General features: G+C 38.2%; 1 protein-coding gene across 50 annotated transcripts in view; it reads left to right on the top strand.

The window, feature by feature from the left end:
• TTN (titin) overlaps nt 1-12,066 on the top strand; it is a 239,446-nt gene that overhangs the window by 155,549 nt on the left and 71,831 nt on the right. For all 50 annotated transcript variants that reach the window (XM_038142803.1, XM_038142798.1, XM_038142790.1 and 47 more), the window contains 26 exons: nt 130-317; nt 400-514; nt 1,088-1,372; nt 1,653-1,804; nt 1,935-2,082; nt 2,190-2,367; nt 2,462-2,583; nt 2,682-2,969; nt 3,063-3,359; nt 3,479-3,665; nt 4,209-4,324; nt 4,419-4,718; nt 4,962-5,261; nt 5,361-5,466; nt 6,407-6,603; nt 6,690-6,995; nt 7,103-7,381; nt 7,807-8,106; nt 8,211-8,513; nt 8,611-8,982; nt 9,080-9,382; nt 9,837-10,136; nt 10,241-10,537; nt 10,642-10,926; nt 11,012-11,305; nt 11,702-12,001. In XM_038142803.1, the coding sequence (XP_037998731.1) occupies nt 130-317; nt 400-514; nt 1,088-1,372; nt 1,653-1,804; nt 1,935-2,082; nt 2,190-2,367; nt 2,462-2,583; nt 2,682-2,969; nt 3,063-3,359; nt 3,479-3,665; nt 4,209-4,324; nt 4,419-4,718; nt 4,962-5,261; nt 5,361-5,466; nt 6,407-6,603; nt 6,690-6,995; nt 7,103-7,381; nt 7,807-8,106; nt 8,211-8,513; nt 8,611-8,982; nt 9,080-9,382; nt 9,837-10,136; nt 10,241-10,537; nt 10,642-10,926; nt 11,012-11,305; nt 11,702-12,001 (6,318 nt within the window). The remainder of the gene's footprint in view (nt 1-129; nt 318-399; nt 515-1,087; nt 1,373-1,652; nt 1,805-1,934; nt 2,083-2,189; nt 2,368-2,461; nt 2,584-2,681; nt 2,970-3,062; nt 3,360-3,478; nt 3,666-4,208; nt 4,325-4,418; nt 4,719-4,961; nt 5,262-5,360; nt 5,467-6,406; nt 6,604-6,689; nt 6,996-7,102; nt 7,382-7,806; nt 8,107-8,210; nt 8,514-8,610; nt 8,983-9,079; nt 9,383-9,836; nt 10,137-10,240; nt 10,538-10,641; nt 10,927-11,011; nt 11,306-11,701; nt 12,002-12,066) is intronic.

The following is a 12,066-nucleotide window of genomic DNA, read 5'->3' as shown; positions in this document are numbered from 1 at the left end:
TTAAAAAATCAGTTTAGAAAAAGTTATGCAAAGGCTTTAAAAACCATACTGTAAGATAGAAACAGTTAATTTGCAGAACCATGCTGCTTTATCAGTTGCCTAAGTCTATTTGTCTCAAATTTTTTTCAGAGAGACCAAGTCCTCCCATTAACCTTGAGCATTCAGATCAAACTAAGTCATCAGTTCAGCTCACGTGGGAACCCCCTCTCGAAGATGGAGGAAGTCCCATCTTAGGCTATATTATTGAAAGGCAAGAGGAAGGAACAGACAAGTGGATTCGTTGTAACCCAAAACTAGTACCTGCTCTTACTTTTAAGGTACAATGTTCTCTTCATCAACAGGTAAAATATGTAGATAATTTTTAATATGAGGTAGTAAATGATTGTTTGTGTGTTTTAGGTGACTGGATTGAAACAAGGATCCAGTTATTACTACAGAGTCTCAGCAGAAAATGCAGCTGGTGTGTCTGACCCAGCAGAGGCTATTGGGCCATTAACTGCAGATGATACTTTTGGTAAGCTGCATGCCATTTTTTTTAAACAATTAATCAGATAAAGCGCACAATTAAAGTGCATCTTGTGGGTAATATGTGTATTTTTCACCAGATAACTGGTACACCTTAGGCATTTGAGATCATGAGCTATTTCTACTCCATTATAAACTTTGCAGATAATTATCTGTACTATGAGATAGAGGCCTGTTAGGTTGCCTGAGGAGCAAAGCATGGCCTTTTGTCTCCTGACCTACCTTTGTGGAAAGTGAAAAGTAACAGAATGGAAAGAAAGGCAGAGAAGATCTCTAAAAAAAATAAAGAATGCAAAGTTTTTACATTAAAAAGTAAATTTGGTGTCCTATTTGGTAATACCAATCTCCCTTACCATCTCACATATTTTTGAAAAAACCCAGAACATTTAGCCAGGAGAGCTAGGGAATCATAAGGCAAAGCTAGGTCTAGACAGGCTGATATTTAGCATGCTAGACCTGCAGGCTGGCATACAGTCAGAGACAGCCTCTCAATACAGTTATCATTATCCATGTTCATAGCATCTCAAAATAATTTATTTAATCCTCTTTCCATTTTTTCCAGTTGAACCTACAATGGACCTAAGTGCATTTAAGGATGGGCTGGAAGTTATTGTACCAGAGCCAATCAAGATCCGTGTTCCCATCACTGGGTACCCTGTGCCAACTGCCACATGGTCTTTTGGTGACCAAGTCTTGGAAGAGGGTGATCGAGTAAAAATGAAGACCACTGCCTCCTTTGCAGAACTTGTAATAACTCCGAGTGAGCGCCCAGACAAAGGAATTTATTACTTGACATTAGAAAACCCTGTGTCATCTGTTTCAGGAGAAATTAATGTTAATGTCATTGGTAAGTGAACATGCATATATTTTAGCAGTAACATTCCCCATTTGTCTTGTTAAAATCTAATTAGGTTAATAATGTATAATCTCACAACATCCAACCAAGTATATTAAAATATAACTAAAAACTAGAAATCCCTCCTCCAAAACCCTCTTTTCTAGTTTTCAATATGTAACTTCACTGTTTAAAGAGGAATGACTTAACAAGAGTCTTCTGGTAGATACATTACATAGAGATCATCTGTCAAACACCAATTACAAAATAATACAATTTCTGTGACTTCTAGCTTGTCCAAGTGCACCAAGAGAGCTCAATGTTTTAGAAGTACTCAAGAATACAGTGCAGCTCGCATGGGAACCTCCAGAAGATGATGGTGGAAGTCCAGTCACTGGCTATATAATTGAAAAACGTGAAGTAAGCCGGAAAACATGGAGCAAAGTAAGTTCATTCTTTCTCATTTGAATTTCTATATTATTTTCACATGTGCTACTGAGTTTTTTGTCTTATTTTTGTAATCACTCTTTGGAAATAAATTTTAAAAACACATTGGAACCTTTCTTCTCTTTAGGTTACAGATCGTATTGTTGACCAAGAATTCACTGTACCTGACCTCACCCAAGGGAAAGAATATTTATTTAGAGTTTTTGCATGCAATAAATGTGGCCCTGGAGAACCTGCATATATTGATGAACCTGTAAATATGTCAATACCAGCAAGTAAGCATGTTTGAAATTTTGCTGATTTTCTTCAAAGTAACATATAAAAATAATATATCTTCCTTAGACTGGTTTCTAAGACCCCATATGTTTTTAATTTTTAATAGCCGTGCCTGACCCACCAGAAAATGTTAAATGGAGAAATCCAACATCTAAAGGAATCTTCCTAACATGGGAGCCTCCCAAATATGATGGTGGTGCACGCATTAAGGGTTATCTGGTAGAAAAATCCCAACGTGGCACAGACAAGTGGGAGATATGTGGGGAGCCTGTTATTGAAACAAAGTAAGTAAATCGACCCAGTAGATAAATCCTCTTAACTAATTAGGCCATCCTCACCACTCTAAATATTTGAATTATTTTTCCTTTGTTTTGACAGAATGGAAGTAACAAAGCTCCAGGAAGGAGAGTGGTATGCTTATCGGGTTAAGGCTTTGAACAGAATGGGAGCGAGTAGGCCAAGTAAGCCAACTGATGATATTCAGGCCATTGATGCAAAAGGTAACATCTTCACTTGCTAAATTGCCATAGCTGGTTTATTTTTACCAGTCTCTGAAATACTGTTTCTCTAACAACATTTTCATTCTCTCCTAAATCAGAGGCTCCAGAAATTTTCTTAGATGTGAAGCTTCTTGCTGGACTTACTGTGAAAGCCGGAACTAAAATTGAGCTGCCAGCTAAAGTAACTGGAAAGCCTGAGCCCCAGATTACTTGGACAAAGGCTGACAAAATTTTGAGACCTGACAACAGAATCACCATTGAGAGCCAGCCAAATCATTCAACAGTCACTATTACAGACAGCAAGAGGAGTGACAGTGGAACATATATCATAGAAGCTGTAAATTCCAGCGGACGTGCTACTGCTGTTGTTGAAGTTAATGTTCTCGGTATGCCTGTACTTTATGTTACTTATATAAATCATTAGTAATGTACCAAGGTATGCAAGTGGAAAATTAACATTCACGTCTTGCTCTCTACAGATAAACCTGGTCCTCCAGCTGCATTCGATGTAACAGAAATCACAAACGAATCCTGCCTTCTAACCTGGAATCCTCCACGAGATGATGGGGGTTCTAAAATTACCAACTACGTCCTTGAGAAAAGAGCTACAGACAGTGAAATATGGGACAAGTTATCATCAACTATTAAAGATACAAAATTCAGAGCTACCAATTTAACTCCTCATAAAGAATATGTGTTTCGAGTCAGTGCTGAGAACATGTATGGTGTTGGGGAGCCAGCACAGTGTAGCCCCATCATTGCCAAATATTCATTTGGTTAGTTAATTAAATTAATAATAAATTATTACAGTATTTTAACAGGAAGGAAAAGAAAAAAACAACTCTGACTGATCTGATGGTTTGGTTTTTGTTTGTTTTTTAATTAATTTATACAGATCCGCCAGGCCCTCCAACAGGTCTCAAGCCCACAGAAGTCACTAAAGATTCAGTCACTTTAACGTGGAATGAACCAGATGAAGATGGTGGCAGCCCCATAACTGGCTACTGGGTTGAAAGATATGATCCGGAGCAGGATAAATGGATAAAATGCAACAAAATGCCAGTGAAAGATACAACATTCAAGTAAGACTATAGTCACTTTAGGGTGAAATTGATCACAGAGACATAAAAATGTAACAGTAGCTTTTAAAATAAGTTTTACTTTATTTTTATTTTTTCCTAGTTTCCAAAAGTTTTGATCCAACTACCCCTGGTGGCTTACTTTTTAAATAAGTTTTAATGAGCGGTATCTTTACAGAAGAATTATTTGTCTTGTTTTTCTTTTAAATGTTATGCTCAATAATTCCTGTGCTTAATAATTCTGCATTAAAATGGCAGAGACATGGTCATCCCAAGTATCAATTTACCAAAATCCTTATGTTTTTTTCCTCCTGATACTCTCATTTACTAAAAACCATGGAACATGCAAAAATCCAAGATGGTTCTCAAAGCATTAATTTCTGTCATGGTGCACCATTTTAGTGTTGAAAATGTGTTGACATCATTAGCTGTAATTTGGGTATTTTCAGAGTTTCCAAGTTTTCTGTGGTATAAAGAGTGGAGAGAATCATGTTTTAGAAATTAATTCCTAGGTTTGGTTTAATCAAACTTAATTTTTATTTCCAGAGTTAAAGGTCTTACGAATAAGAAGAAGTATAAGTTCCGTGTCTTGGCAGAGAATCTTGCAGGACCTGGAAAACCAAGCAGGGAAACAGAGCCAATCTTAGTGAAAGATCCAATCGGTACAATAAACACATTTTTTAATGGTTTAATTTAGCAACAATAATAACAACAAATTGTTTTCAATGACGTAATTAATACTGGACTCTTATCTAGATCCACCATGGCCTCCTGGAAAGCCAACTGTGAAAGATATTGGCAAGACATTCCTTACCCTGAACTGGACAAAGCCAGAACATGACGGAGGAGCAAAAATTGAATCTTATGTCATTGAGCTGTTAAAGACTGGAACAGACGAATGGGTGAGAGTGGCTGAAGGAGTTCCAACAACTGAACACTTCCTCAAAGATCTCATGGAGAAACAAGAATATTCATTCCGTGTGAGAGCTGTGAACAAGGCTGGCGAGAGTGAGCCCAGTGAGCCCAGTGACCCTGTGCTGTGCAAGGAGAGGCTCTGTGAGTACTGCTTCAGAACGTGCTGCTACTGCAAATACAGTCTCTGACTTTTAAAAAGCCCCATGTCTGCCTGTCTTTGTAGGTACTAAATTATTTCTTGGGAGGCTTATGTAATACTAAAATCTGCCCTGTTTCAGTTCAGGAAATACAAAGTTTTAATAGTTTTGGTGTATTCCCTGTCTTCCAAGATCTTTTGTGGGAATTGCAACATTCTGGTTAACTTGTTCTTTTCCTATTTTGCAGATCCTCCTTCACCACCCCGATGGCTTGAAGTTATTAATATTACTAAAAATACAGCAGATCTTAAATGGACAGTACCAGAAAAAGATGGGGGTTCCCCAATTACCAACTACATTGTTGAGAAAAGAGATGTAAGGCGGAAAGGTTGGCAGACAGTTGATACAACAGTGAAAGATACCAAGTACACAGTAAGCCCACTGACTGAAGGCTCACTTTATGTGTTCCGTGTGGCTGCTGAAAATGCCATTGGACAGAGTGACTACTGTGAAATTGAAGACTCAGTGCTTGCTAAAGATACTTTCAGTAAGTTTCAATTAACTTACTGAGTGATCACTAGCTCACACGTCAATAATTCACAGTCTTCTAATATGTGCCTTTTTTTTTTTTTTTTTTTTACCTTAGCAACTCCTGGGCCTCCATACGCCCTTACAATAGTTGAAGTGAAAAAAGGCCATGTTGATTTGAAATGGGAACCACCTAAGAATGATGGTGGCAGACCAATTCAAAGGTAAGGTCATTTTAGGTTTGTAGATAAACATATTTTAACAAGTGAAGATGTTTCTCTCAAAATACTTGAATTTTAAATTAAAACATTTTTTATTAAAAATATGTGGAAGGATTTAAGAGGAGCCATGTGGTCAAAGCAATGAAGAGCTTGATTTTAAAATGTAGAAATGATGCAAATAAAATACCTAATGTGTATGAACAGTGAATGTGTGTCAACATCCTCAAAACAGCATATAATAATAAGGAGCTGGGTAAAAAAGAAAATATTGTGACCATAGTCTCCAGTTCCTGCAGAGTAATAGCTACTTAAAATCATCGAGCATGTAGTATGCTCACATTTACCTTCTGCCTTTGTTTGTCACTCAAACTGTATACACTCATCTAAAATGAGTCTTTTCAGATCATTTTCTTCTTTATAACACTTTTCAAACTCCTTCCCTATCACAAAAAGCACATCTCAAACCAACAAACAACTACAGACATCTTCCTGAAGAAACAGAGGTCACTCAATTTGCATTACTTTGCCATAGCCTGTCCTAAGCAGAATTTTGACAGACAAGTAATAGTATCTTCAAATATTCTCGTGGACTGACCACTGACATGCAAACTAGCAACAATACAAGTATAGCTTGGAGGTTCTTTTGCCTCTGCAGCTCTCTAAAACCTGAGAACACAGCTCAGTTCAGTTCTAAAATACAGAACAAAGTTCAAGAATTGACACTCAGACCTGGGTCTGTCAGTGATGTCAGCCCTATTAGGGCTGAGAGCTACTAGGACTAAGTGGCTAAAGTGTGAAGTTCATTGAAGTTCATCTATTATCCATTATTCTCTTTGCTTTTCCACTGTCTAAACTATTCTAATCTCTTTTAATCTATTTTCTTGAAGAAGTCTGAAGTGTTCCTATTTCAAGTGCCTCATGGTATTTTCCCCAATCTCTTCAGATATGTTATTGAAAAGAAAGAAAAGCTAGCTACTCGCTGGGTAAAAGCTGGGAAGACAGCTGGTCCAGATTGCAATTTCAGAGTGACAGATGTCATTGAAGGTACAGATGTGCAGTTCCAGGTCCGTGCAGAAAATGAAGCTGGATGTGGTCATCCCAGTGAACCAACTGACCTCGTTCATATTGAAGATCCAACAAGTAAGTAGAATAATACAGTGTATGAGTTTTAGAAGCAGTCTACTGTTCTGGGAGGAAAATCACACAACACTTCTCCATTTCTGCAGGCCCTCCTTCGCCTCCTCAGGATTTACATGTCACAGATGCAGGCCGAAAGCACATTTGCATTGCATGGAAACCTCCTGAGAAGAATGGTGGAAGTCCTATTATTGGATACAATGTTGAGATGTGTGAAGCAGGAACAGAAAAATGGATGCGAATCAATTCTCGTCCAATTAAAGATCTAAAATGTAAAGTGGACGAGGGAGTTGTTCCAGACAAAGAATATGTGCTGAGAGTCAGAGCTGTCAATGCTGTTGGAGCTAGTGAGCCATCAGACATCTCAGAAAAAGTTGTTGCCAAGGACCCAGACTGTAAGAATAGATTCCTTTTTTTTTTTTTTTTTTTGGTCAAATCTGCATAACTGGAAAACAGAATGGAGTTTGGCAACTTTCTGATAACATTATACTTACCTTTACAGGTAATCCAACCATTGATCTGCAAACCCGTGACATTGTTGTTGTTAAAGGACAGAAGCTAAGTATCCCTATACCCTTCAGAGCTGTTCCATCCCCAACTATAACATGGCACAAAGATGGCAAGGAGTTGAAAGCTGGTGACAGAACAACAATGAAGAGTGACTACACCTCTGCATTGCTTGAAGTGATAGACAGTGTTCATGCTGATGCTGGTGTTTATACTATCACACTGGAGAATAAGCTGGCATCAACAACTGGTTCAGTCAATGTCAAAGTCATAGGTAACTATGTTCTTCCATTCTGAGAAATATGCTTATCTTCACTTGGGCCCTGCAGCTGACAGAAGACAGGGGGAAAGATACGATTTCTGCCAGGCAGGAAAATCTCTTCAGCTCAGACACATGTAGATTGATGTTCTGAAGTCCCATGAAAAAACACTTTACCTCAAGCCTCAAGTTGCTCTGACTATTCAGTGACTGCTCAAAGCCCAATTATTTTGAAAAGTTAGCATATAAATATAAAAGCGATTTAAGAATTCTGACTATTTTTCATCTTTGGGAACAGAAATTCATATAGATGCTGTGTAGTCCACATTTGTGGTCTTTGCTTTCTGCAAAGCAAAGAAATGAAATATAATTTCATATTTATAAGAATACACTTCCACATCTATTCAATTAACTAATTGCTTCATTCTTATTTAAAACAGGTCCACCTGGACAGTGTAAAGATATTAAGGCAAGCGAAGTAACTAAGAATTCTTGCAAAGTATCCTGGGAGCCTCCAGACTTTGATGGTGGTACTCCTATTTTGCATTACGTTCTGGAACGCAGGGAAGCTGGTCGTAAAACATACATCCCAGTCATGTCTGGTGAAAATAAGCTTTCATGGCAAGTCAAAGATCTTATCCCAAACTGTGAATATTACTTCCGTGTTAAAGCTGTCAATAAGATTGGAGGGGGTGATTATCTTGAACTAAGAAACCCAATCATTGCAGAAGACCCAAAACGTAAGTTTGTCTTTCTATTAAATAATCTAAAAAATTGGATTTTAAATAATATCTTCATACTCTCTTTTCTCATATGATTCCTCTTTTGATCTACTCTTTCACAGAGCCCCCAGATCCACCTGTTGACCTTGAAGTCCATAATGCAACATCAAAATCAGTAACTCTTACATGGAAACCACCCCTGTTTGATGGGGGAAGCAAGATTATGGGCTATATCATAGAGAAGCTTGCTAAGGGCAAAGAAAGGTGGGAGAGATGCAATGACTATCTGGTACCCTTACTAACTTACACGGTGAAAGGCCTTGAGGAAGGAAAGGAGTATCAGTTCCGTGCTCGTGCTGAGAATGCTGCTGGCATCAGTGAGCCTTCTCGGATTACTCCTTTTGTGAAAGCTGTGGATCCTATTGGTATGAATTGTTCATTAGATAATTTGTATTAATTGCCATATATCCTCAGACACATTGAAAGATTCTACGCTCCATTTCTCATTCTTTGTTGTTACAGAGGCTCCAAAAGTCTTCCTTGCTGCAAACCTACAGTCTGGCCTTGAGGTGAAGAGAGGTGATGAGATCATACTTGAGGCACATATTTCAGGGTCACCCTATCCATCTATTACTTGGCTGAGGAATGATGAAGTTGTCAGACCAGAGGATATCAAAAAGAGAGTAACAGCACCTAAAAAGAAGAAGGGTGAAGCTGAAGAAGAGAAACCTTTCCAGCTTTCGCTGCCAGAACGTATGAGTGTTGACAACCACAAGGAAGGAGAGTCCATACTATCAGTTCGTGACTCCATTAGAGCTGACCATGGCACATTTACAATTAAAGTAGAAAATGATCATGGAGTTGCAAAAGCCTCATGTGAAGTCAATGTGTTAGGTATGTAAAGAATGTCCTTAAAACACCAAGTTGTTCAGAATATTAGGTAAAAAGTGCACAAGTTGAGTACTCATCATTTTTCTTGGTTTACTAACAGATACACCTGGGCCACCAGTCAACTTTGTATTTGAAGATTTGAGGAAAAATTCTGTCCTTTGCAAGTGGGAGCCTCCCCTTGATGATGGTGGAAGTGAAATCCTAAACTATGTACTGGAAAAGAAAGACAATACAAAAGCTGAAATGGGCTGGGTCACTGTCAGTTCAACACTCAGACATTGCAAATTCCATGTAACAAAACTGATTGAAGGAAAGGAGTATCTATTCCGTGTATTTGCTGAAAATAGAGTTGGAGCAGGACCACCATGTGTTTCAAAACCAATGACAGCTAAAGATCCTTTCTGTAAGTTTTAATTTTGAAAAACCTTTCCAGAAAACAAAGTGTGAAACTATAAAAGACTGTTAGAATACTCAGCTTTATCTGTGCATATGTTTCCCAGAAGAAACTTGAGCTATGTGATAATTATTGCATATTTTATACCACTGAAATACAGAGAACTATCAAAAACTACTCTAATTTCAATAATAAACACATAAGAATGATGATCACTGTCATAAAACTTCACCCTTAAAACATTTAACATCTGAATAGTGACATTCTCATAGACTAGTATTCTTATCAAAAAAGAGAACCATTGAAGATTTGCTCACTGATCACCGTTAGGAATCAAGGGTTCTGAAAGAGCAGAAAAACTATGAATTAAAGTTAGTAATTTCTTATATATCAGCTCTCTCTTAGCTTTGAGTAAGCTCTGAAGAGACAGCAATGATGGCAAAACCACCTTTTTGTTTTTCAGCTCCACCAGATGCACCTAATAAGCCTGATGTGGAAGATGTAACCAGCAGCAGTATGCTGGTTAAGTGGAATGAACCAAAAGATAATGGCAGCCCTATCATAGGATACTGGATTGAAAAACGTGAAATCAACAGTACTCATTGGGCTCGGGTCAACAGGAACCTTGTGAATGCTCTGGAAGTAAAAGTTGAAGGACTATTGGAAGGTTTAACTTACATCTTTAGAGTGTGTGCTGAAAATGCAGCTGGCCCTGGTAAATTTAGCCCACCATCAGATCCAAAAACTGCACAGGACCCAATAAGTAAGTGGCTTAGCAGAAGTTAATAGCAGACAGTTGACAAGATAGGATTCATAGCCTTTAACTTTGATTTACACTCATTTGTTTATTTATTTATTTATTTATAGTGCCACCTGGTCCTCCAATTCCAAGGATTGCTGACACAAGTGCAACTTCCATCGAACTGGAATGGGAACCTCCTGTGTATAATGGTGGTGGAGATATCACTGGTTACCATGTGTACAAACAACTGATGGGTGTAAATGAGTGGTCACGCTGCACAGCAAAACCCATTAAGGTCCTGCAGTTTACTGTTGGAGAGGTGAGGGAAGGTGCAGACTATAAACTCCGTGTTACTGCACTCAACGCGGCTGGTGAAGGACCACCTGGGGAAACTGAACCCGCAACAGTTGCAGAACCTAAAGGTAATGCAATTGTATTATTTTTAAGATATGTCCAGCTGCTTGAAAAGTGGGTTTGAATCCTTCCCTTCAACTAATGTACTGGTTTTTTTTTCTTTCTTCCACAGAGCCTCCCACTGTTGAGCTGGATGTTTCTGTGAAAGCAGGCATTCAGGTCATGGCTGGACAGACTATTAAAATTCCTGCTACTGTGACAGGGCGTCCTGCTCCCACCATTTCATGGGCTATAGATGAGGGGGAATTAGACAAAGATCGAGTTGTTATTGAAAATGTTGGCACAAAATCTGAGTTAACCATTAAGAATGCACTGAGAAAAGACCATGGAAGATACGTAATTACTGCTACCAATAGCAGTGGTTCAAAATCGGCAGGAACCAGAGTAGAAGTATTTGGTGAGGAAAATATTTTCTCAAATTAAATAAGCTTTTCTTTTGGTCAGCATAGGCTTTACCTTACTTGTTTGATTTTGTTTTTCAGATGTTCCTGGACCAGTCCTTGACCTAAAGCCAGTGGTCACAAACAGAAAGATGTGTTTGCTTAACTGGTCTGATCCTGAAGATGATGGTGGCAGTGAAATCATAGGCTTCATTGTTGAAAGGAAGGATGCCAAAATGCATACATGGAGACTAGCTGTAGACACAGATAGATCTAAATGTGATATTACAGGTCTAATTGAAGGGCAGGAATATAAATTCCGTGTAAGTGCCAAAAACAAATTTGGTACTGGTCCCGCTGTGGAAATAGGACCCATTCTTGCAGTTGATCCATTAGGTAAGATGACTCATTTTACAGGGTTTTCTAAAAGAAAAAAAATTAATGTCAGATTAATTAGACAGTATTTTTGTCTTTCCCTCTATACAGAAAGTGTGTTTATTTTTCAGCTACATGGATAGGCATGTACCTTAGCTTCATTACTTCAATCAGGTTTCTGAATCAGTTCTCTGAAGCTAGTGTAGTTCTTTACATAGCAAAATACTGGTGCCTACTGAGACACTACTTACTACCTTTTTCTCCACATCCATGAGAAACTTTATATAAGCCATAATCAAACTCAGATTTTTTTGTGTAAAAACGATGGTTTTAAAAGGCCAGAGCCACTGCATTCTTATGATTTAAAATTCTCTGGTGTTTTAATTTTTTCTTATTGTAATTTATCTGTTTCAATAGGTCCTCCAACAGCACCTGAGAGATTCATGTACACAGAGAGGACGAAGTCATCCATTACACTTGACTGGAAGCCTCCACGCAGTGATGGTGGTAGTCCCATCTTAGGATATATTGTTGAGAAGAGGAGACATGATTCAAAAGATTATGAAAGAGTTAATGCAAGGCTCTGTCCAAAAACGTCTCTTCTCGTTGAAAAACTCGATGAACTTCATATGTATGAATTTCGTGTGAAAGCTGTCAATGAGATTGGAGAAAGCGAGCCATCACTGCCCCTCAATGTAGTTATACAAGATGATGAAGGTATATCAACTTTAAAGAAATCCATATAAATATCCTTAGAACACTTCAAGGCACTTTCTCTGTTT

This window comes from Motacilla alba, chromosome 7, assembly GCF_015832195.1.
Source record: "Motacilla alba alba isolate MOTALB_02 chromosome 7, Motacilla_alba_V1.0_pri, whole genome shotgun sequence".
NCBI lineage: Eukaryota > Metazoa > Chordata > Aves > Passeriformes > Motacillidae > Motacilla > Motacilla alba.
This window is presented reverse-complemented; position numbering and strand designations above follow the sequence as displayed.